Source organism: Bombus huntii, chromosome 15, assembly GCF_024542735.1.
Source record: "Bombus huntii isolate Logan2020A chromosome 15, iyBomHunt1.1, whole genome shotgun sequence".
NCBI classification, from domain to species: domain Eukaryota; kingdom Metazoa; phylum Arthropoda; class Insecta; order Hymenoptera; family Apidae; genus Bombus; species Bombus huntii.
Window position 1 is genome coordinate 6174597 of NC_066252.1, and position 26635 is coordinate 6201231.

A 26635-nucleotide genomic window follows, 5' to 3' on the forward strand; every position below is an offset into this window, starting at 1 on the left:
TATCGTTAACAGTCAAAACACACGACGATTTCCATCTCGCACAGGCCGATACATCAACTTTGACATCTGTCGAATCAATGACCACCCTTGATTTGTGTCATCATTCATAATTCGTCATTCCAATCCGTCAATTTTTCCCCATAACAAAGCCAACAATATCCGCAATGGGATTAAACACGACAAAATTAATCGCGATTATCGTGGTCAACGAGTGAGTGAATGAAAACTGTGGCCATTTTACTCGGACTATGGCCAAGATTCTGTATTACGTAATCAGGACGATGATTTAGATGTCTGTTTTATCAGACACACGTGTACGTCGCCTGAATATGATCCAAACATCGAATCAAAGGATCACCGTGATTTTTGTGACACGAAATAACCGGAGATAACGAGAAATTTGCGAAATGATATAAATATAGATGAAAATTGCCATTGCGATCTTTTCTTATAAATTTATTTATTTATGGGGACAAGTATCTTTATTAATATTTTTGTTAGAATCGATGGTTATATGTACACTTTTTGAAAATGAAAGTGTATCATATTTATATCAAGCGAAATATATTTGTTTCATAAATTAATGCCAGATATTTGTAGGAAAAAAATGTTAGCCGCTGCAAGAGTTAAGAAATTTAATTCATGATCCGCTATTTAATGTTATCTATAGCAAGGGTTAGACTGTACATAATTTATGATTTTTTTTATTTAATTGTAACAATACACACACATTATTAGATATTTCACATTATTATTATCATTGAAATTCTTGTTAAAGCAGTAAAGAAATTTCGAATTTTATTTAGTATTCGAGAGACTCCGAGGGAAATTGGTATAAATAACAAAATCATACTCTCAAGAATAGAAGTTCTTTCAAAAAGATAGTTTTGCAAATAATTTGAATAACGTTCGTACAACAAATTTTGCGTGTAAATTTCACGAAATTTGATAAACGCTTTAAAATATATATACTGAAATAGAATCCTCTAGTTCCAATCTTATATTTTCTATGTTACCCGCATTTATCTCATTTTCCAACTTACATACAACTCGTTGCAGCTTTTCCATCGAGTCTCTCATAAACCACCAAATTCACAAATTTATTTCAAAAACACACAAACTGAACCACAACAAACTGACTACGCATTAAATGCAAAAACATTTCAAGCGTAGTATTCGTTGTAATATCTGCTGGATAAAATAGATATTTTCTAAATTTTACTCAGAGAGATACGAACTTGCATAAATACCCGCAGTTTATTAATCGAACTCACATTGGCTAAGTGAAATTAGTTTTCAAGACGAAATCGTCGTATCGTGTCTTCTTCTTGCAACACAAAACAAAAGAGTTGGTCGATATACATATATATCGGAATGGAATTAGTATGAAAGGGCAACTAATCGAGAAGTAATAGTCGCGTCAGGTATGAAACGAAACTAAGCGTTTAAATCGTAGATCGACAAGGTAAGCCTGTAATTTTCCTTAAGTTCGCATATCGTGCATGCGCGCGAACGCTGTGTTGGCAAGCGATCGGTGGATTCGCGCCAAATATTCGATCGCCATCCCAATATCTCCGTCATCGATGCGTCGCGAGAGAAAAATAATAATTAATTGCCATCATCCAAACAACGATATTCGCCATTACGATATTTAATTAAGATTTCATTGTGAAACAGAGGAACGCGAAAATGAAAAAAAGAACCGCTAAGTAGATCGGAAAGAATTAGAAGTATTTCTTTAAAAATGGCCGTGGTCCAATTGCAAAACACACCGTTTAGGCTTCGTGTCAATGTCAACAATGTTGAACGAGTAGGCTGATACAAAGTGGTAAAATACGGTTACGAAAATAGAATGAGTTTTTGGTACAAATAGGTTTTCGAGAGGAGGGACGAGGTTTAGGAGGTGTTTATGAATTAGAGTATTTCGTAAGGGAGAGATTTATAGTTGCACGCGAATGTCTTCGAAAACATAAAATGATACGAACTCTTATCAGTAAGCGGTTATGAAATTAATAGATCCTTTTTTTTCTTTGTGTCCCATAAAATCAATGGTTTCAAAAAGATCGTAGACAAGACTTCTATTTCAACTGAAATTTCTAGATTTATTGATAGCAGAATATAAATGAACTCTTCTCGGACATAAAGGATTTCGAAATTCCAAAATTATTATCCATATCTTCTATCACTCTTTGTAGATAAAAATGTTGTTTCAAAATTTATACGAATAGTAGAAATCTTGATTGAAGTAGCCTTCTTTCCTGTAGTCCTTTTAAGATCACTGATAAGAAATATTAATCAATTTTCCTTTATACGGTAACAACATTTTGAAATCACTTTATATAAATTTCGAACTTTCAAAAAATAATAGACGACAATTGATTTTGATAGGTTCAGCAAGAACATATTTTTTATTGTACTTCGATGGCCGGCATATAAACAGTCTACAATATAAAAAGTCTCGTACATAGAAAAATAGAAGAATAACACGCGTCGGGAATACGATCGTCGCGTTCGATATTCATTTACATAGAGTTCGAGGCTGATCGATCGAATCAAGCTTCGTAAAGAGATCTGCACACGATGAATACTGTTTGACAATACTTGGCGATATTGGCAATATTATTAATCGTATGCGGGCCCCTTAACACCGTACAATTTGCAATGTTGAAGAAATATCGTGGCACTGTGTTAACAATACGAGAGATCGTCGTGATAATGGTTTATATAATTGAGCATTTATTTCCTGCCTAGCTTTTTTAGCCGTATGTGTATTAAGTACTAAATACGTTAATCTATTTATTCGAAGATCTTTTTCGTTGTATATAGTATTTTAACAGAATATTCTACAGGTTATTTCAGAACGAGTGTAGTAAGTTTTTAAACGATCGTTTAATTATTTTCACGGTAATTATACGTACAGGTATTACAACTTAAAATTGTTCTGTTGTCACAGAAAAATGATAAGTTTAATGTCAAATGATTTTTAAAATACTAAGACAAAGTCGAACAATTTACTTTCAGGTCAGTTTTGCGATAAATTCTGTAGATTTATCATTTTCTACTTTCTTTATTCTTTGAGAAAATTTGCCATTCTTATTACGACAGAATGCTTTTCACGTTCTAGTAAAATGTAAAATCCAAATTTCTCAAAGTTTACCAAAGGACACTTCATATTAATTTTATTCCCTCGTTATGACAACAATAGAAATTCGAACCGCGACAGTTTCTCTAAGTTTTATTCATACTCCTTCCAAATCGCTCTGTAAATTCTGAAGAGAACAAAGTAGCCATTTCTCTTCTTCCATAAATTAGAAGAATAAAGTACAATATCCTGGAATACATGTTACGAGATTTTAATTACGAAACAAAGATTCTGTATACTTTTTAACTACCGTATACGACGCTCGATGAAGATATTAATATTTTAGAAATGTAGAAAAATATGTAACACATATATACTTTCATCATCGTGAACCTCTCGAATTTGCTGAGTATTCACAAACATTGTGTGCGTTACGTGAAACTGTCACGTAAAATTTTCATAGCAGCTACAAATATCTATACGGTGGCTACAAAATATATTGGCACACCATTGTACGTATTGATCATAGTATTTACGTACTAATTAATTAATTCCGAGTACGTAAGATTTCGTACTATATGACTGTAAAAATTTAATACTGTGAAAATGAAATGTACGACCTGATAAAAAAAGATGCTTCATCGGAAAATACGTGCCGCTACTTTTTGTAGCCATTGTATAGGAAGAATAATCTTCACTTGCAAAATACACTCGATCAATAACAGGCATCCTCTTATAGTATACTAAATTATGTCCGGTGTGTATTAAGAAAAATGTATAAAATAACGCAGACACCGGCCGTGATAAAGTATACGCAGAAAGTACACAGGCACGATAGTTTAGTTATTAGAAGATGGTGTTTCTATATATGTATATGTATATAGATAAGTATATAATTCGTTAACAAGAAATGAAGACATTAACGTTCTTAACCATTACGAGAAAGAAATACTGTAAATTTAACACTAATATCTTTCCTCTAAATTTAAGTTGTAATATTATATCGTACATTTAAGTAATAACATGTTTTCATACTCTTAACTTGACAGAACTTAAGGGAAAGTAAAGATGTTTTAACACCAGAAGCACCGTAGCTTAAAGAGTTGCAAATAATTATGTCACGTTTACTAATGAAAATAATAATTTTTATCAATCTTTGTGAATTAGTCGTTTTGATTGGATTTTCTGGTGTTAAATAAGAGATCCTCTAATTATTTCGAGTTTAATTAAATTCTCTCATCGATAAAATTGCCTATATTTCTTGTTTCCAAGCGAAATGCGTTTATATTATTAAAAAAAAAAAAGAAAAATGGAAAAGTAAATTATATAGAATTCTTCTTGTGAATGTAAAAACCTTTTTGATTGTTTCTTTTCTTTCGTCCCACTTTCTTTAGCTTAATCCGTACTATCGTTAAGATTTCTCAACGTCTATCGCTTTCGATTTCTTTCTTCCTGGTGTAAACAGGGCTAGCAAACCACTCACTGGAATAAATAAATAAATGTCACGCATATAAATATTCGATAAGACATTATATAAGGAAGAAAGCATTAAATTAAAAGTAACTTATAAATATATTTGCAGATATTGAATGAATTTGAGTAGTCTAACAGATGTAACAAGTATTGTCACGACATTATCGCTATTTAAACGCGATAAGTAGATACAACACAATACATCTGTATGGAGATAATTTAAGACCTAATTAAAAAAATGGAGAGGTCGGAATTTGAATACATACGGAATAATTGAGCAGCTACGATAACAATCACCAATGTACAATAGTCGTCGATCAAGTATCCGATCATTAGAGTACCACTAATAGCACCTATTCTACTGATAAAGGCAGACAAACCGGACGCCATTGCTCTGAAACAGAATTATATTTGAAAATTATCGAGCTTTATATCATTAATTTTGTGACAGTTTCGGGTAATTAATTTTCTTATATTCGGTAAGAATCATAAGTTTACGTCGATGATAACACGATTCTGTTACAAAATAGTAAATGGTAATGATCGTAATTAACTTTCAATATTTTTACATTATAATTGAGTTAATGTATAACGAAGAAACAACGAATTTTGTAAATTTCCCTAAGGACGTAATTTCTATTTTAATCATAGATCTCTACCTAATATTCCAACGATAAGGTCTCTCTGTTACGATAATAACGTTTATTCCAGTTACATAATTCCAAAGACACCTAACAACAGCTACATAAATCTCAATTTATGAAAGAAATATCAATGACGAAAATTTCAATCACATTTCGCAATAGAACGCAACTGCAATTTCGATCTGCAAAAATCAAGTTGCATAACGTTCTCTAACAACTATAATGATAGTATTAATAAACGATAACGATAATAATAATATAAGAAGACAAGTATTTTATCGTAGGTATTGAAAGCAAGAACACTCGAGATAATGTTTCGAGATCGACAGATTAGTTCAATATTCGATCGTCGAAAAGAATGATCGTTTCTATTATAAATAAACCAGTTGACACAGACGAAAAAATAAGTATTATATACCGGGATATTTATATCGATCGATAAGCACACAATAAACTTTCTTTCATATCTTTGGAGAGAATAAACAAGTGGCGATCTTTTTTTAGAAAACTCGTGCGGAAGGATGAAGTTTTTTCAAGTTTCTACAGTAAATCACAGAGGTATTCATGCTCTCGCAATTATCGAATTCACGAACGATCTCTTTGAATTCCCTTGAAATATTTACGAAACGATTAAGAAAATAAAGATACATTAAATTTATTTTTATTCTTAGGATTTATTTTATATTTTTATTATTAGAATTATTAAGTATAGGAAAAAAGTAAGAATCCTGAGTGAGTAGATTACCTTAAATGCGTTGGATACAGATCGACTAAAAGGCAATATACGACGCTCAAGCAAACGGAAGTGACGGACTCATAGGCACACGAAAGAACCAAGTTTTGGGTGGACGTCTCCACCAGAAAGAGGCAAGCCGTCACGACAGCAGGAATGAAAGCTGTTATCACTGAAATGACAGACAAAATTATTCGATATCTGTCGATAGACTAATTTCTCAAGTTAAGCAAGGAAATTAAATCAATTAGAGATTAAAGAGATAAATTCGAATTGCTCGATAGTATACTTATGAAGTCAATTAGAATTTCAAAAATATATTTAACACATCCACTGCTTTTGGCGCATATGGTGTATAGATTCGATCAATTTAAACAATGCCACTGATATAATTGTTGATAACATCCTTGATGAAAATAGGAAGGCAAAGAATTCAGGGTTGAATAGTTGTATTTTAATAGCAACGGATGTGTTAGAGATAAAAATATATTTTGAACTAAAAATATATATATCTCGTAATGGTAGAAAGAAAAAGATATTTGTTTGCTTACCGAGGAAAAATTTATATCCTAAGTAGTTAACAAATAATGGCAATATCAGCCCTGTCGGAATACACGAGGCACCCAAAATAAATGTGTGCACGAACACGCTAGTTTGTACTCTGGAATTGCAGCCGAACGGATCGTCTGACATATCCTGTGCAAAATTTTTCCCATTAAATCACTATAATAGTATTTAATATTTTATTATATTAAGAAATTTTTAAGTTATCCTAGAATTCAATTAAAATCGCGTAACATACTATAAATAGAGTTTTATGTATAGATAATAACGCAATGAACAACGAACATCTGATCTTTGTATTCCATCTACATATCGCAAACTATTCCGTGCTTTTGCCTATTTTGCAATTGCTTCTTGGCAATCATCCTAATATCACTTTAATTTCAATTCTAAATGTAGAACAATACAATTTCTTCTTCATAGAATAATTACAATTGCAAACTACATATCTACTCTATACGAGGTTTCATTGCAAAATTCAATTCAACGAATAACAAATGAATAATTATCTACTAAATTTTATATAAAAATTTTCATTTGTCTATTCTGTAATGCCTCCTTGGCAATCGTCCCAATATCTCTCTTCCTAGTTTCTAACCTTAGAACAATTACAATTACAAATTGTAAATTTAATTTATGCGACATTTCGTTGCGAGAGCCAACTCTTTACTAGAAAAAATTCCTATTACAATGATTTCCACCTTTTTGTCTAATATATATACGTATAGTTTTTCCTTTTTTTTTCTTTCGTCTAACGATAAAAAAAGTTATGAACGAGATATTTAGGAAATGTTGAAAAATTCTTCTAAATTTCACCTAAAAATCATATTTATATTTGTTATTCAATCACTCACTATTTCTGTAACATTTTTCGCGCTCTTCAATGTGCAAACGCTAGCTGTTTGATTGGGATACGCCTCCTGAAAGTCCGCGTATCTATGAAAAAGTTCTGGCAGCCATAAAGTCAGCGTGTAATAAGAGGACGTGACGAAACATGCGATCAGACACATTACAATCGTTCTACAAAGAAACGGTGGCTTCAATATCATCATGGTTTTCATGTATATGTCAGTTATCATCACTTGGAAGGATTTCTCGCTCACATCTTCTCTCTCTTTGGTGTGCATTATTCGGTGCACTAAATCGTTTAAATTGTTATTCTCGCAGTTCCGAAGCTTCGTCTGAAAATGGAAGATCAGAAATTTTTGTTTTTTTCCTTTCATTGCTATTGCAGGAATATTTTTATCAAATAAACAAATCAAGAATTAAAAGAAATATCACTCGCGTTTAGCTTAATTTACATAGGATTTCGAGTTCGAGAGAAATTGACTTGAGGATCGAATTCTCTCATTTTCAAAATATTTTTACAGCTTCTGAGAAATTCTCTAATGATTTCTGTTACTCGAAAAGCGAATATAAATACTTACTATGTACTCTTTCGGTGGCTCTCCACTGTTTTCAGAGTACATTCTCATTAAAACGTCCAGCATCTGAACGTTGTGTCCAGTCTCCGCGAGATATTTTGGTGTTTCAGGGAAAAACAGCAACCAAGTTCCGGTCAACAAGGCTGGAAGGGAGCATATGAACACGAAAAGATTCCACGAATGGAAAAAGAAACCGCCGTCCGTTTCGATGTTCACGTTCAACGGAATAATAATCCAACCGACGCCTGAAATTTCCAAACAGTTTGCAATGTTGAACAAATTTTGAGAAAGAAACGCAGGCAAAGTGAAATATTTAAAAATAATACAGGATTATGTTTTCGAGCTTTTATTCCTAATAAAAATTACTTAAGATTTATTATCATTAAGATCGTTATCGTTAGATTATTATCGTTAAAACTTAACGTAAGACATATACATTATACACCCATTAAAACTGATTTCAATAGAAAATTTAATACTTTGATCTCTTTACTGAATCTTATAAAAATTTATAAACGAAACAAACATTTAGACTTTACGTTAAATCAACGATATATTATAATTCGTAAAGTTTGGCAGTAATTACCTGCTAAAATGATCATTCCAACCACCCAAGCCATTTCCATCCACGAGAGCATTTTGTCCCGATATTTAGTCGGTTGAAATTCACCCAAATACAGAAAAACGACGGCCGATTGTCCATTCATACTGAAGCAGTAATTAAACACGGTCGTGAAATAAAATGTTCCACTTTGGACACAGGGAATCAAGATTGTCAATCGTGTGTTATTTAACTTTTGTGAAATAAAACGTATCACAACCAAATTTTTACTGTGTAAAGTATTATACGGTCGTTAAATTTATCATCTATCTGTTATTCTGCTTAAGTTGGATAAAATGTAATAATACTAACGCTGCACCGCTTAGAAATTTCAAAAACAGGAAGATCCAATAAAATGGCACCACCGACGCCAATAATTCAGAGATACCATGTAGAAATAACGCGACCAATAGTGACATCCTTCGCCCTTTGATAGCTGCGTAGCAACCCCACATGTACGAACCTGCTAACATACCTATAAATTCATAATTAGAGAGATTGATAACGCTTAAGGAAACCTTCTTGGTTATTTAATTACTTTTGCTGATAGAAAATGTTGTCAGGACAATGTTAGTTGGTTATTTACTTTCAATCTTTCATAAATGCATAAATATCCATAGACTGTTCTTTGTATTTTAGAAAATTAGCATATTCTTTTCTAATGAATATTTCTCATGAATATTCCTTATCTATCGCGTAATAATCGATAGTTGTTGCATAGAAATAGCAGAAAACGATCAAAGAGTCACGTTCTTGCATCATGTAACCTTTCAAGGCTTAATTATTCGTATTCGACAGGTGTCATCTAGACGATTGTAGTAATTCTTTGATCGTGTCTCCTGCCACTGCTTTCATGAATATGTTAGTCGTTCTTACTACGTGCTAGTGGTATGTTTGAATAATTAGCTTTATTCCTTAAACGATTTATTATGCTAACGGCGAACGGAAAAATTCGTGGCAAACAAGTTCAATGACTTGTTCTTTGTTCGTGATATATTAACTAAATGTGAAGAAGGATTATAGAGAGAGCATTTATGTTTAACACAAGAGAATATGATAATAATAATCTAATATTTAATATTAGAATAATAGTGAATTAAATATTAATTTAACACTGAAATTCGTAATAGTAAAATAACATGAATTTGTAACACCCGATGAAATATCAATTAACCGACTAGGTAATTAAATAATATGAAGAACTAAGTGATAAAAGAATATAAAAGTAAAGCTATAAATATTGCAACATCGATATGTTCAACCGTGTAGAAAATTTTAATTGAAAAATCAATTTTCTGACAAAGTGGAAACCATGTATGGACATTTTAACGATACGTCCCTGGTTTTCGCGCATTACGATTCAATTAATTTATGTTGCATTCCATTTGAAGAGCATTGGTGTCTGGATACTTTTGCACAAGAGTTTTCCTCTCGTACGTTCATCCACACCGCGATGAATCAACTGTATCTCGCCGAGTACCTTTTCTTTGTGCAAATTACTGTTTGTACATTAGTTGTCATCTTTAAAAAAGACGATGCTAAAGAACGTCTTCGCGCGTGATCGAACGTGGACAAATGTATAAAGAAGTATTAATTCGATAGAAATTAAAGGATATTATTAATACTATTTATTGTTCACATTGCTAACAAAGCGGTAATATGAAATAAATTATTATAATGAAGCTAAAATTTCATGGAAATATAGAGATGTGTTTATATTGTAAATTATACTAATTGAGTTATGAGACGAAGGAGAGAGAATGGGCCGTTTTATCTTCAGAAACGATTTGAACAATGAAGTGAATCATGATAAAGGTGAATAAATAGAGAGAAAAATTTAAATCCAATACATCGTCATCAATATTTATACCGCATAAAGTGGAATAACACAGACAAAGGAACGAACGATGGCAAACGGGAATGAATGGATGAAAAAGACTGGATTCGATAGAAATAGACTGCGGAATTTTTTTATGCAGTTACGGGAAATTTAAAAGTGCAAAAATGCACGTAATATGCAAAAGTATATGAAATATATAAAGTTGAGCATCTATTATAATATTTATTAAGTACAAGAAATTTGTATTTAAGTTTTATTCCTTCAATCGTTTTTATGAAAATAATTCTTTTATTTATAATTGCCATTATTTATATAAATATTTGCATGAATATCCGCCTGTCTGTATCTAAATAAGGAAAGTGAGAAGGCTTGAACGAGTGGAAAATAACTTGCAATTTCACAAGGATTTTTATGTAACTCGAAAGGAACGCGGTTTGATGTCCTGTTCGAGCTAATGTAAGCAACGCAATGTGTTGGCGAAACACCATGGAAATCGATTCCAGGGCGTGTGGCGTTCGCGAGCCTCGGAAAGGCACGCAACACATTTTCATTCCAGTGATAAGGTGAATGCAATATATATATATACGCTATTTTCATATTTGTAACAGTATTAAAGTGATATCGATCGAATAAAGAAACATTATACGAAGCAAATATGCCATATTAAAGCACGGAAATGGAACTTTTGTAAGTGACATATCTTCTTTCTTTTAACAAGAGTTATTACAGAATTATCATTTTATTATTTGTTTATTTACTTTTTATAAGTCCTTTTCCTCCGGGTTAGAACAGACTTGTATTTCTTATTTCACATTTCTCTTTGGTACCAAAAAATGTATTTCCCAACTACAAGCAACAATATATAAAATGACGTTAAAAATAAATTACATAATCCTCGTTCATATTTGCAAATAACACACGCGATAAGAACGATTAGCGATTCAATAAAAATCGATAACCCATAAGAAAAATATAATTTGTAATTAAATTAAATAGATTATTACATGACAACACAAAAACATACAGAAACAACACAATCATAAAATTCTTACATGATCATAAAATAATTGCCAAGCAAATGTCAGCGACGGACAAGGATTGTTGTTGTCATGTGTGTATGCAAAAATGAAAGTAGTTAATAATATCGTTGATATGCCGGAAGGAACATTGATATATAGTTAATAAGATGCTGATTATTCGAGTGTTACCTAACATGGGGGCGGCGCTCATGCGTCCCTTGTCAACAGTGGTCATTCTGAAGTCGCATGCCGCTGATGGTAATACAAAACCGATACTTGTTATACTAAAAGCCACGTTCATGAAGATCAGACTGCAGACGGCCATAACCTTAAGGTTAAACTTGCCAAACCCTGTGGAAAGATACCACGAATCATTAGAATAAATCGTATTTATCGTTGCATACTCGTACTTGATATTGTGAATTGCGAACTTATACAAATAAGATACAAGAAATTAAGTTGGAGGAAGACGGATGAGAATAAAAATTTCTAGATATACAAAATTATTTACTCTTTCGTCTCTATTCCAATATCGTAAAAATAAAAACTCGGCTAATAACAACAGTAGTAGTATTTTCCCCCTTTATTAGGTTACGGGGTCTTCGATTGACTCATTTACGACAACACCAAACGACTTTCCCTTAATAAGTTCAATTATATTTATTCGTCTCAAAGATGATAGCTCGCTATGGAGATAAGCTATAAACCATAAAATAATATTATAAAATAACGAAAGAATTATGTCTATCATAAAAATCAAAAATTCAATCGCATTCGAGTCAATTCATCCTTGCTCTTTAACATCCTCAAACTAAAAACCCAAGAAACGCATACCTGTTTGGTCGACGGCATCTTGAGCTACGCTTTCCGCCGTTTGCTTGGTGCCTGCGAATACGAGAAAATAACGCGGTTACTCATAAAAAGAATAAGAGAGAAAGAGAGAAAGAGGGGGAGATAGAGGAAAGAAAGATGAAATGAGAAACCGTACAGGCTGACGTGAAAGTCAGACCCGCCACCGTGATCATATGTTCATTCCAAGAATAAAAACATTCCTCGAATGTGCTACGTCCCTCTGCCAATCCGTTGAAAACAAAAGCGTACCAAGTCTTTCCGAAGGCTTTTCTTGCCTATAAATTATAAATCGTTCCTCTCGCTCGCGTCTTTGTAGCAGTTCGTAACGCTACTCAAAACACTTCTTTGTTCTTGCAACACACTGGGATTACACACTTGTTTGTCACCTTTGATACATTACGCTTCTCTGACCTTTATTAGCGATAATCCATTAAAATGTGCATAAAATACATAAAGACGTACGAAGATACGTAAAGATTCGTAATACGTCGAGTATACTCGTCGAGTATTTGCTAGACGTGAGGAATATCTGTTTAGGAACCAATTTATCATCCATTTGGCAAAGTTCATGAAAAAAAGAATTTTTTGGGGTGGCAATTAAGTGATTGCGGAATTTTTTTGGTTAGTTGGTATTGACAAAATCCGCAATCGCTTAGTTGTCAACCCAATACTTTTTCGAATAGCGTAGAGTTTGCGATGGCAATGAACCGGCCTCTACATAAACACGACGTTGTTTATGGAAATGACCTAATTACGTATATCTCTAATTATGTCTCTAACACATTAACATGGGTACAGGTTTGGGTTAATGCATTTTTTTGTTTTAGTTTTCAGAAGGTCGAGTTTAAGTCTAACATTGAGACGAAGATTAGGCTTCAGATTAAGTTTTGCACGATATTTGAGTCGAGATTATTCTGCGAGATTAAACTCGACTAGAATTCTATTTGCGATTTAGTTTTTATTACTATTAGCGGTTAATCGAGCTTCCACCTGAGATCTTTAATCAGAGAGATTGAGCCAAAGCTAAATACCTATATAGATAATTATTTGTAAGCCGTTGCTTATTTTGAAATTTTGATACGACAAGAACAGTTTCGAGTTACGTTTGGATTATACCGCGTTAGATGTGACGATCGTTATTTATTTTTTGATTAAGTTTGGCTTAAACGCGGATTAACTTCGAATTGAATTCCGATCATGATTGTGCGACTTTTTGGCTGAAGTTGTGAGCCATTAAAATCGTATTGAGTTAAGCTAAATAAAATTTAAATACACCGCTCCGTTTTAGTCTTTGGAATTAGATTAGTCTTAGATTACGCTGAATTTTTAGATTAATCATCAGCATTGGTAACTGGATATCGGAATTTTTCTTTCTTTTCCTTTAGTCCCCGTGTATCAACAGTAGTATCAGATTAAGCTCGAATTAGACGGACAGCGAATCACCATCGGTAACACCTATGACTGATTATATTTGTCTCTTATGGCTCATATAACTCATTGATAGTAATTTTTTATTAACGCTATTGATGTTTCTTTGTTTTCGCTGGTGATTATTTATCTATTATTATAATAATATAAAATAACACACGAATATTCCCAGAAAAATAAATGTTACAATTTTGTTGTATAAAGAAATTCAATTCGAATTCACAAGATCTTCCAATTTTATTTTTTGAAATTTACTATTCTCTAATTTGTGGTACAAATGAGGCGTTTCATCTTCGAGAAAAAAGAAAAAGCGCCTACACGTGCGTCTGATACTTGGTGTAAATAAATTTTTTAACTTCATAATACAGTGTCAGTTCTTCCAATAGCAAGCAAATCGTTATGCTATATTGACGCAAGTAAGAAGCGGGTAAAGCAATTCAGATAAAAATAAACCACCAAAAGCAACGGACCAGGCAAATATCTCTCAAACTGCCAGTCAAATACCGCAATGCGTCAATGCCGTTTTATTACAACGATTGTAATCATGCTTGTTTATGAATTTCATAGAATAATGTTTCTATAAAGTTTGTACGATAAAAATGTATAATATCTGGCAAAAATAATAATATTTTTGCGTCATAGTAATTATTGTAGCATCATTCTGTTCTTTAACATGTTTACGTTATTCTCGTATGATAAGCTTTATGATTTTCCGTGGACCACCACCTTCTGACGTTAGTACAATGTCACAACTTCTAATAACCAGCAAATTTTTATACATCCAATACAGAAACACATGTAGTATAATAATTTATAGTGGAAGGTAACATACAAAGTATCGATCACGTGTAAGCAACCCGTTTAAATTTTCGAAGCTATTTCTTCATAAGACATCATTTCCACTTGTTTCGAGTCATAGAATTTGCCCGTTGTACTTTATTTTTATCCCGGGTCATAATTCATCCTATATATCTATAGATATATGTACATACATATGTATTTATCTATAACTAGACTATGCATTTGTATGCATCTATGGGAAATTTGCAAATATAAGAACGTGCAGAATTGAAACGTAAATGCCGTTTCGACCGTTGTTCGTCGAATCGAATGCTCTAAAAATCCTCTTATTCTATTGTATTATATTTATCTATTTCAGCCTGATAGTCTAGGAATTAGATTTTGGTTTTACGATAAAATGCAATCTAGGTAAGAAATCGTTTTACTTACTAAACGCTATAGCGAGTATTGTACTTGGATAGTTCGTATATTTCTACGTACTACGCGAGACTCTGCGCACTTTTGCATTTTCAAATTTCTCACGATAAACATTCTAATCCATCCATCGAACATCGTTGTCACAGGTTCGAGCGAAGATCGAATCGAGAATATAACCATCGCGTATTCTATAGATGCTCGGTCTAATCTCCCCGAACGTTCGTTCGCGTTCGTTGCGGGGAAACGTTTTTTGGTGTAAATGACTTTGCACTAAACGGACACGAGCGAATGCTCTTGCTCGTTTCCCTTAGACGCGCGTTAAGAAGAAGAAAGGGCACAAAACAAACGTGCGACGTACGCGAAGAAAAAGAGTTACCTTGCAACGTGGAAACGGCGTCCGACACTAGCGGGTCGGAGGCGGCCGGCTCGCTCTCGAATCGAGCGATATCGCCCGACATCGTACGCGCGCGCAACTAACGCATCGCTGCGCTGTGCTGTGTCGCTGATCTCCCTAGCGGGTATAATAGCACGGTAGTAACGCGTCCTTGCTCTCGTCGAACCACCGTCGAACCGACCTAAACCGAGTGTCCGCGGTCGCCGAGTTTCGCTCGCCACGAGATCGGCCGACCGACTGCGCCGCCCCCCTCAACAGTTCTCGACAATAAACCTGCTGCCGCCGTTCCATAGGCTTTAGCTAGGCTTTTCGATATTCTCGGTTATCTTTCGCGTGTGAGCCTTCTGCTCGCCAGCTGCTCGAACGGCTGTTTCTTATCTCCGTTATAAAAAGTGGTCGGAAACTCGCACATCGCGTCAGTTCCTCCTCGTCATTTGAACCGAACCGAACATTCGCAAGAATACTTCATGAAACCAATCGCACGCTATTTCTGCCGTTAAACGCTTAAAAGAATCGAACAAGCATTTTTCGGTGCACTCTTAGAACGTTCCAATGGCGCGTTTAGAGTTTAGATGAAACGAGCGAGCGCTCCGCCTTAGTGAAATTTAGAAATGCAAGGGTGGACGAACGATTCGTTCGTCATTTGGCGATCCCTCGCATAGCCGGAAATTGATTGCTTCTATCGACGGCGAGCGCGATCGAACGTTCGTAAACATGGATCCTCTTGAAGCATCGAACAAGTATTTTCGCAGCGTTCTGAAGGAATTGCAACTCCTGTCATGCCAAATCAGAAACATTTTGCTGCGATATCTGCGGCGAGGCGATGTCCTTTTTATTAATACACATATAAAAGATCCTGTATTTTCGTCGCTCTATGTGTATTTCACTGTATTATCGAATAGCGGATTACGATCCATAATCTTTTTTACATCGGTGGCTTACAGAGATAGCAATAGAATTCATTGATTCGCGATTTCTTTAATCCTCGTCCAGCGGAAGTTCATTTTTTTTCATATTCGTCACGAGTATTTATATATATCTTTTTATTTATTGTGAATGTTTGTTTTATAACGATTATATTATCATAGGAATAAAATGAGAAGTCAAATTCATTTGGACTTAGGTTTTCCCCCATTCTTCCTGTTTTTTTCTTTTTTCTGAGAAAAGTAACTTTTGGATAGGAATGTCGAGTGTAAGCGATGTCGATATACCTCGCCTTCCGTACATCAACCTTCAAACAGTGACGTCATTCGCAGTTGCCTTTCATTCATCTAGGCATATATGTACTCGCAGATGTTTCTCTGTATCCTACGTCTCGTACAAAGAGCATTCACTCACCCTTGTTCTTCCATGAAACACCTATCCTACTTACAACCCCCATAAACTCCCACGAACTTCCTTCTTCATTTCTATTTCGAAACAAATAGGTACATGAACTACTTAGAAGCAAAATTAATCTACTCTATTTAATAAATAATTAATTAATGTCGACCATTTTCTGTCATGAAATAAGTCGAATAGCTGAAGTAGCAGTTCCGATTCTATTATACCACGAGAATGAAAGATTAAACGAGGAAGATTCCAAGAATGACGTCGATTATAGTAGATACCGAATGGAAGCTCGAGTCTCTTCGAATTTCAAATCTTACTTACGTAAGAAACAAATATACTTAGTTGGAAAATGATCTGGCTGAATGATAATTTCCGATTATTAATTGGTTCATTAATCTCATTTGATATACGTTCAATGAAATCATTAGCTCTTCGTTCTTGTCTTATACATATTTTATGTAAATTGCAATCACCTTGTTTAACTCGTTTCCGTCTATTTCATATTTGCAATAATCTACGAACGATACTTTATTTGCAAGGACGAAAACGAGGAATCTTAATCGAAAGCTGAAAGTTTATAGATATATTATCAGCACTATTATCCTATTAATTAATAGATTAATTTTGCAACAAAGTTATAGTTTGTGTGATGTAGTTTAATAATATTTTTTGACTTTCGCCGTTCACTCTAAAGCCAATTAGGACATAAATCCGGGTTACCACGATAATTATAATTTAATCAAATATTTAATCAAATCAATAGCTGGAGCTGTGAGATACCTTCGATCTCGTAAAAAAAACCGAGAATCGTTGGCTCGCACTGTCCCTACATAGCTTCGCAAGTTTCTTCGTTCATTTGTTTTATTTTATAAGTTTGAAAAGAGGTGCTTGTTTCTTTCGAGTTGTGGCGAAGTTAAACATTATCGTTAATTAACCGTATAGATAGCGCAGAAATTTAGTTATAGTGTGTTTACGTTTCACGTGTGTGTATAGCGTGTTTTAGTTTTAGTATAGTGCATCGGACACGGCAATTGAGATAAACTAATCTACCCGATTAAAGTCTGGAAAAGTTGCATGAGACTCACAGATAAATATCCACTTGAAGTTCAATGTTTACTTATGCCAACTTTCCTTTTTCAATCTGTCTTACATATCGTATAAAATTCTGCTAAATTTTTCTATTAAATATAATTGTTACTTCCTTGGTCAGTTCTTTAAACAGCAACGAAACTCTTTTTTTAACAGAAAAGGACTAAAGATAAGGACTGAAATGCTATAAGTATACGAGCTTAAAATATGTACATGACCATCGACTCTCAAAATAAAAGCAAGGTTTCTCTTTTGCTAGAAAATTATTAAAGGAGGCGACTTAAAATATTTAAGAAATATTTGAAATTATACATCTGCGTTATGAAATAATCTTTTACAAGGACATTGTAGCTACTGAATTTTTCATGAATAAGTCTGTACTACCAGTGAAGAATTTATTTTTTCCACCACAGCGAATATGTTTTCAACACATTCGCAGCAGTTGACGCAAAGTTACATCATTTTCCATATTTTATGTAGTAGATTTCAAAAATCTACATTTCGTGGATTTTGCATCTCATGTAAGAGATTTTAGAAATCTAGATATCATAGATTTCATATTTCGTGTCGACAGATTTGAGAAATCGAAATTCTAAGCGACGCGTTCGCCTATTATATTGATTCCGCTTGAAAAAGTCGAACGAAAGGAGGGATAGAAATGGCAGAAAACCTGTCCAATGCCGGTTTACGCGCGACGAAAAAAAAAAAGCAGAACGTATAACGGAGCGCATATAATTAGACTGTGGGCTAAATCTTTGTGTTTTATGGCACCAGGAAATTCCATCTTGAGACACTCGATCGATTACTATCTTCTGCTCGTTTTTACATATGTATCTTTTTTATTATTATTATTATTATTTCCGTGTTAAGCTTTCGCTCATTACATGCTTAGGAAATAAACTGGCTGCAAATACTGGTTACTGTTAGTTACATATGATTCTTTATATAAGAATATAGAATAATATTTTTTCATTTTCGACTTAGTTCCTGTGAAAAAAGAAATTGGAAAGTTTATCATGCGCATGTACTAGGCCGATTTTTAATTAAACATGTTCTGACTCTATCTTCTTGAAAATGAATTCTTAAACGAAAAAATAATATTCCACGTTTTCTGTATAGTTTCACACATAAAACGACATCCTGTCCCGATTATCTAGTTCTGTCCAGTCCGCAATTAGCCATATTCAAGTATACTTTATCAATTTTCAAACTCGATTTTCTTAAAAACTAAACCGAATATGAGAAAATTTTATTCCACATCATTTGCTTATTTTTACACAAGGAATCGCATTATTCCGTCATGAATAAATATAGCTAAATATATGTATATAAGTAACAATCTTTCTTTGACGTAGCGTTGATCTGTACGATGTCTTTGAGTTTTATTCCTTTCCTTATTATTAGTAATTCGTATCACTATCTTAATACTCTAGACGAACTGTTGAAATTCTCATTGCACTCCGTATGAGGTAGAGTAGAGTCTTCGTTTTTGCATATCGTAGCTTTGAGAGAAAAGTTATAACTATGAAAATATTACAGAGACACTTCTCGACCAATTGCGAAACTTTTATTCGTTTATCTTCGTAATTTGGCCGATACAAAGCAGTTATGTCGCTCTTCCTGATTTATACGACACTGTGCTGTATCCTACAAATGCGTCTTGTCGTTAATAATTGTGTCCTGACCAGAAGGATGATTTCCTACGGTTTAGAGCTAAATATGAAAAAAGAAGAAGAACATTTAAACCTATTTTATAAGCATTACTCTTCTTGTTCATAAATTTGATTTAATTACATTTGGAAGTAGTTTTTCGTTCGTTTCTTCCGCAAGAAAACATACTTTAAGAAAAAAACGTACTGTAAGAAAGCGATATATATTTTTCAGTGGTGATTCTAGATTATAATTTATAGTTATACGTTGTAATCCATTTAAATTCAAACAGGCATTATACGCATAGCTCTATTTCGTTTGTTACATACTATATGTGTAAAAATGACGAAGATCTTTGTGTCGAAAACACGAAGAAGAAAATCTTCCAGGTCATCTTTTTAGCGTGAAGAGTGAATCACATTCTCAGTCATTGGCGAAAGAAGAGAAGAAACGAGATACAAGGATTCCTGTTTACGATCTAATAACAAACGATAAATCTAGCTGTTGAGAGTCTTGTTCAGATGATTTAGACACCTCGCAATCGTTTGATAAATATAAATCACACTAATTAAGGGAAGCCCGCTTCAGGTTTGCAACTACAGCCTTATCGATCCTGATAAAGGCAATTAAACTGATAAACGCAGACATACATACGTCGATTCGACGACTTTTCTACGCAAATTCTAAAGTTATATATAATTACACAATCAGGTGGCAATTAACAATAAAGACACTAAATAACGATTTAAAATAAGGAATGCCTTCCTTAATATTTCATCTAAGTGACGCTCTAATAATTAATATATTTTAATATGGTTTAACGATAATATTTTAACATTTTTTAGAAACATTATTTTTGTGTAATTATTTCGAGTATTTCATTGTAAGCAATATTTTAGTACAATTAATTTTAATGTGGATCAACAGTATGATTTTAGTATTCTAAATTTCATTTAAATAATCAATTTCCGTAATAAACATCGTATTAAATATGTTATTAAAATCTGGTTATAATCACGCGTTTCTCGAACAAATAGTATAAGAAAACGAAAAAGGATAGGGAAATGGCGGAAAAATGTGCATTGAACGTTTGACCGAAAGCATTCTCAACTTCCGTCGAACAAACGAAACGCAGTCGCGTCGGGGTTTATTTCACCATTGACTATTTTTGCGCGCGTGCCAGCACGTTAAATCGAAACGATGTCAAGAACACAACTATGCTATTGCATCTTGAAGGATGGTTCGTTGTTTGTTTGTACAAGGTTGCAGAAAACTGCAAATTATTTTTTAGAAATTTATTTCCTGATTCCTTTGCTTGCGTTATATAATGCTTGTTTTTAAATATTTACTTCATCTTTTTCCTTTCTTTTTCTCGCATGACGAGTGGAATTTTTCAAATTGATATAAAAATTGATAATTCACGTTAATTTATCTATGGATTAGAAAACGTTGATTGATATCTTTCCTTTTCTTTTTCTTTTTTTTCTTTTGTTTATAATCCCTGGATTACTAACGTCTGAAAGTAATATATCGAAAATTCTGATATGTTTGGTATTTTTTTTTTTTTTTTTTTTTTTTGAAAATAACAAACATTATGTATTGCCTGAAAAAGCGAAACTGCTTAAAAGAAATTCATGAATCCTCATTTGACGATGTAATCTGATTGGTAACTTTTTGGGTCACAGGTGACTACTTGCGACAAATTTCGATTAAGTAGATCATTTAAGTTTAATTTTCTTTCGTACCATATATTTTACACGATAAAAATCTTTAATAACTTATATAGAGTAAAAGTCAGAATAGAAATTGGTGTTGCATTTGGAAGAATTACGGCCATGTAAATCTTTGGTAAAAATAAAGAAAGATTTATACGTGTTATGAGGTGAAACAAGCAAAATCCTCGTTTCGAATATCAACTTTTGTATCATCCTGTATATCGTACCTTGCTTACTGATATGCACATACGTATAACATATAAATCGATATTTGACGCTTTTATACATCATTTAAATTTATTGAAGCTTATTTATTCGTATACTCCAACTGCTTTAACGTTTCATTCAATTTTAGAGACCTATGTATAGATTTCATAAATCTTATATTTCGTACAAATAGATTTCATATAATAAATGTTAAACACATTTCGTGTTTTTTGTATTTTCATATGTATTTCAAAAATTCAGATTTCGTAGATTCCACAGAGATTCCTATATCTATAAACAATATTCATATTTTTTTTTTTTACACAATGTAAGGTCGAAAGATTTTTTTCTTAACTTTTCTTAATCTATTCGATGAAGAGAATCGTTTGACGAAACGTAGAAACGCAAAATGCAAAAGGAACACATACTGATAAACCGGATCGGTTCAAGTCTGTTCATTCTAGTTCATTTGCGAATTGTTATTGGCGCGCTGCATTATTATATCACTCGATAACGAGTTTATTTGACGATAAAAATGCTGCCCGCTAATAATTCATGCACTCCGCGCCATTAGGTAGTCAGCAGTCTCTACAGGTTTATCCATTTACCACGTATCGGTCGTTTTAAATGAGAAATCATACAAATTTCATAATATTTCATCTTATTGCGAATTTTTATATCCCAATCTCACATTCATCTTAATGAAGATAGACTCTTAATGGCTTAAAAAAAATATACTTATATAAAGTTGAACAAAGAAATTGCACATATTAACAATGATCGTTACATATTCTTATTAGATCGAAGATATTTGTTTATTTTTAAATAATTTTTACATCTTCTACGGTTCATTCTCTTTTTTATTTTCTATAGATTTATTACATATTCATGAGGTTTTATCCAGCTGGAATTTTATTTCATTTTATCTTGGTAAATTTCATTTGTTACACATCTTGTTTGTTGCTCAAGAATTTCTTCTTTCTCGCTATTGGCCCTCTGCCATAAATCGATGTAGATTATAGAACTACTACTTGGACTTTTCTCCTGCGACAAAGAGCTCTCTTTTTAGACTACTATTTTTTAAAGTCAAGATGCGAAACGTCTTTGTCACTTGGATTAAGTTCAATGACAGACATTATTATTGTTTATTAATTTATCCGTATCTCACTTTCTTTTTTCACTTTTTGACTTAATCACATAACAATGACATATTATCGTTGTTATTTACATTAAGTGCATCTCTGTGTGCACGATACACGAGCTGTATACTAAAACAGGAAATATATGCTTCCGCCAGCAACACGATAAAACATCTTCGTAAATACATACTGGTGCTTCTAGAAATCGTTTCCACGATATCTCTTTGTATCCACGATACTGTTTTATTTCGTTATTATGACGTTACTATTGCATTTTAAGTTTTCTTTGTTTTCCAAATATAACACATATTGTATGAAAGTTTGGGTATTTGGAGATTTGGAGATTTGGAAATTTGGAAGTTTGAAGATTTTCTGGAAACTTGGAAATTTTATAATTTAAAAATTTCGAGAGAATTTTTTTTTAACTAGAAACTTCAAAAAATGTTGACGTTTGTATTTACGTGTTGATATCTATATTTTTACATATAGCTCTTAAAGAAAGACAAGTCGTAAACGCTGCGAGATGTTTTATTTCATTAGATAAATCAACGAGAATGGTAAATTAAAAGCAATTTAGATAGTTCTAGTTCAGTGTCCTTGACATTGTAATGTGCGGAAAGACCAAGATAGAGAATTCCCATCCTATACTTTTCGTTCGTTTATTATGTTATTCCAGTATAACAATGCTGTATTCCTTTATTCCTATTTTCATCATAATATCGATCATTAATTAATTGTAAGAATATTAGAATATGGATATAAAAATGGAAATATAGAAATTTAGAGATTCGAAAATTTTGAAATTTGGATGTTTGAAACAATAGCAACGTCTTCTGTTATTTTAAATATTCATCTTTTGATTTTCTTTCTCTTTAGAATAAATGTTGATACAATTTGCTAATTAAAATTTCTAATTCATTGATATGTCAGTATTGTGTAATTCATTAACATTACTTTAGATTGAAGATGCTGCGATAGATAATAATCGATGATCTAAGACTTCTAAATATATATTGCGGCAATTTAATCCCAATACCAATTCCAATATCAATTCTTAATTGATTTGCAAATGACGAATAATGCATGGAACTTCTGATAACTAGCGATGTTGCAAATCATAAAGCGAATCATAGACACTTTCAATGTTAGTACATTTTAATTATACAAGATTAATCAGTGCTCGATTGATTAATAGTATTGATATATTTAGTTATTATTGATACAAATAGTATTTTTTATCGATAGACAGATATTCTTAACTTTTTATTTATATTTAAATTTGTTTCACTGTGTTATTAGGAAAATTGTTTTACTAATATTCTTTTAGCAAAATTTATTATTTTTGTTATTAAGTAAAATATATAAAGGTTAAAAATAGCGTTCGGTAATACTATAGGTGGTATCCAAATATCATATGTTGTCCTGAAGTGTCGTAATCGAAAGATCTCTTATTTCATTACGCTTTGCATTTTTCCTCAATTAAGTCTGCAGAAATGTGCTATTAAAGGTGCTATAAATACAAAGAAGAATACCTCATACGTTATCTCCTTTTTCAATGACAGACAAAGAATCGAATTATACAGCAAAGAACGTTTTACATAATCCAATTAAAAAACGCAGTGTAATCCAATTAAAGCAAAATATGTTTTGCATAATCTAATTGAACAATAAACAATATAATGAACCTTTCGTAAGAATGCCCTCAGACGATCAAGAATATTGTCAATATTTCAAGGTTCTCAATGAAAATGCGGTTTGTCAATAAATATTGACAATATTGTATTAATAATACACATTGATTTTTTGAATTGAGAACATTGAAATATTGACAATATATATCGATAGACTGAGAACACTAAAATAGTACACCAACTTCTTTATATTGAAGACAGAGGCAAAGAAAGATAGAAAATCTTAAATATAGAAAATATAAAGAATATTTAAAAAATATAAAAAAATGACGGTATCTGAAAGTTATTAAAACAAAATAAGTTACAGATTGAAATATTCTGTATAACACTTTTCCATTTCTCAACATATGTTAAGAAATTTGAAGTTCTCCATATTTTCTATCTTTTGGTTGAAATTATATTATACACTACAAAACAAAATACAATACAATACAAAAGACAATACAAAAGAACAATCAAATTTCGCTTTTCCTCGAAAGGAACATTTTACGTAACTAAGGCAATATAGTAATCCAAAAATGACCCAACTTACCTGTTTCATTCTGAATTTCTATATCGGCCATTGCAAACTTCCTCAAACTGTCTTCACAGCAAAGTTAAAATTAAAAATACAAAAAGAAAAATTATCTTTTCTACCAGAAAAAGATATTTTTCTAGCAATCTCTTCCTCTTCTTTTTCTTCTTCTTTTCAATTTAAATCAGCCAAAAGAGCAAAATTTGGTCCCAACCACTTCCCTGTCATATCCTCTCATCAAGGATCACAGAGAAACTGATCGAACACACGATGAATCAGCCCTGGGATCACGACGTTGACTGAGCTTCGAAATTAAACGAGAGCATCGGTGTGTCGTTGTCCGAGCTTCCGAAGAAACATCAAGAGAGAGAGAGACATTCAGCTGGCACCAGATACACGTGCCATAAATAAGAACTGTGAAAATGCTCATGAAAGGTTATTTCATTTGTGTAGGTTTTCCCATTAACATCGATTCGTCGGAGGACATCGTTTCTCTCTTCGTTCTTCCTTGCTTTCAAAACACACCCAGGGGCTAAATTTGATTTCGTTCTGTTCGTCGTTCTTGGTATTTACGACGAAAGCAAGTCACCGTGAAGCAAATTCACGTTTATAGTTACACGTTACTATTGTTTTGAAGTCCTTCCGATTTTTTAAGCTTTCGTATATCATGCGGAAATTTTGAGACTTAAAGAGTCGAAGATTTATAAATTTGACTATTTGGAAACTTGGGAACTTGGAAATTTGGAAATTTGGACATTTGAAAATTTGGAAAGTTTAGAAATCGGCAAGTTATGAACAGAGACGATGAATATTTGGAGAATATGAGGTTGAATAGATTTTAAGGGTAGAAAGATAATTAGGCGGTTAGAATGGACAGTTTGTAGAAACGTAGTAAATTTGCAAGAACGAAATAATGGAGATACCTGACAATATGAGATTGAATGAACTTTAGGAGTGGAATGAGAATCGTGGGTGAAGATAGAAAATTTATAGAATTTACAGATCTACGATGGTACTTAGTTTAACTCTTAATCAGACTACTTTACTTAGTTACTGTTAACCAGACTCAATTAGAAAAACTAAATCAAACACTGTACAAGACTATTGTAAAATTTGAATGATGACAATAGAAAGTGAAGATACAGAAATTACGAGATTGGACGGATTTTGAGGGAACTGGAATTCAGAGATCAGGATGGAAAATTTTTAGAAATTTAGAATTAACATGATATATTTGATTTTGAAAAAGTGTTTCTTGTGAATAATAGCGCCTTCAATTTGATTCCACATAACAGAAACTGTTTCTAGGCATAGTGGAAAACCGCGATGTAAAATGTTGCCTGTTTAATATTCATCTTTTAATTCTTATGGTTAATTAAATTAATTAGGAACGAGCCGATCCTCTCGAGAAGAAAGATTAAACTGTTGTCGGCGATAATTGTCACCGGTGTTCCCCTCGTTTTCAACACACTTGTTTGCCCGTTTAACCCTGTGATAATTGGCACAATTGCCAGAATTATGTCGCGTAACAACCGTTTGAAAAAGGAGACACGAATGAGAAGATTATTAATTAGTGGTGGATTAAACCAAGACAAATGCAGATCTTCTAGGAAGAACACGCTCCAAAACCCCATTTTCAGTTTTATTCGCGAAAGAAGTTCTTCGTATTTTAAGATTGATCCCTATTTGTTACTTGAGATACCTGACAGGTATTTGAGAAACCTTAATTTTTACCCTTATCACCTGCTCCCACCAAACATCATTTTTACCACGAAGACTCGGATATTATTTCGAAAATAATCTGTAACAGAGAATCAGTCGACTAACGATATAAGTAAATTATTTCCTTTAATTTTCCATCGTCTTTCCCAGCGAATCCATAGGATTTAAAACTTCTTGAATAAGAGGTAGGAACGAGAGCGAAGACCATCGAGCCCATCGAACCTTCTTCGATTTCTGTGCAAGCGAAGTTCACCGAACGATTTCTGTCTTCTTCCTCGAAATTTCCTGTTAACCTTGCTCCATC

The 26635-nt window shown here is 32.8% G+C and overlaps 2 protein-coding genes across 5 annotated transcripts in view; one reads left to right on the forward strand and one right to left on the reverse strand.

Moving 5' to 3' along the window:
• The window catches only part of LOC126873866 (proton-associated sugar transporter A), a 44402-nt gene that overhangs the window by 9693 nt on the left and 8074 nt on the right, over positions 1 to 26635 (forward strand). The window contains exon 1 of one of the 2 annotated variants that reach the window (XM_050635184.1): positions 9021 to 10924. The exons of the other annotated variant lie outside the window; for it this stretch is intronic. The gene's annotated coding sequence lies outside the window, so the exon portion shown is untranslated. Of the gene's footprint in view, positions 1 to 9020; positions 10925 to 26635 lie in introns of those variants that run through there. 2 annotated transcript variants of the gene reach the window in all.
• On the reverse strand, positions 2376 to 24915 carry LOC126873867 (synaptic vesicle glycoprotein 2A-like). Of its 3 annotated transcripts, none has more exons than XM_050635186.1 (11): positions 24628 to 24915; positions 12215 to 12265; positions 11570 to 11731; positions 8834 to 8996; positions 8507 to 8628; positions 7924 to 8165; positions 7351 to 7677; positions 6484 to 6628; positions 5945 to 6104; positions 4822 to 4949; positions 2376 to 4564 (listed from the first exon to the last, which is right to left on the reverse strand). In XM_050635186.1, the coding sequence occupies exons 1-11, from the start codon at positions 24656 to 24658 to the stop codon at positions 4494 to 4496; spliced, it is 1602 nt and encodes a 533-aa protein (XP_050491143.1). In that variant the 5' UTR covers positions 24659 to 24915; the 3' UTR covers positions 2376 to 4493. The 3 variants fall into 3 exon arrangements, with proteins under 3 accessions (XP_050491143.1, XP_050491142.1, XP_050491144.1); XM_050635185.1 differs by lacking the exon at positions 24628 to 24915 and adding an exon at positions 15255 to 15514; XM_050635187.1 differs by lacking the exon at positions 24628 to 24915 and adding an exon at positions 14891 to 15207.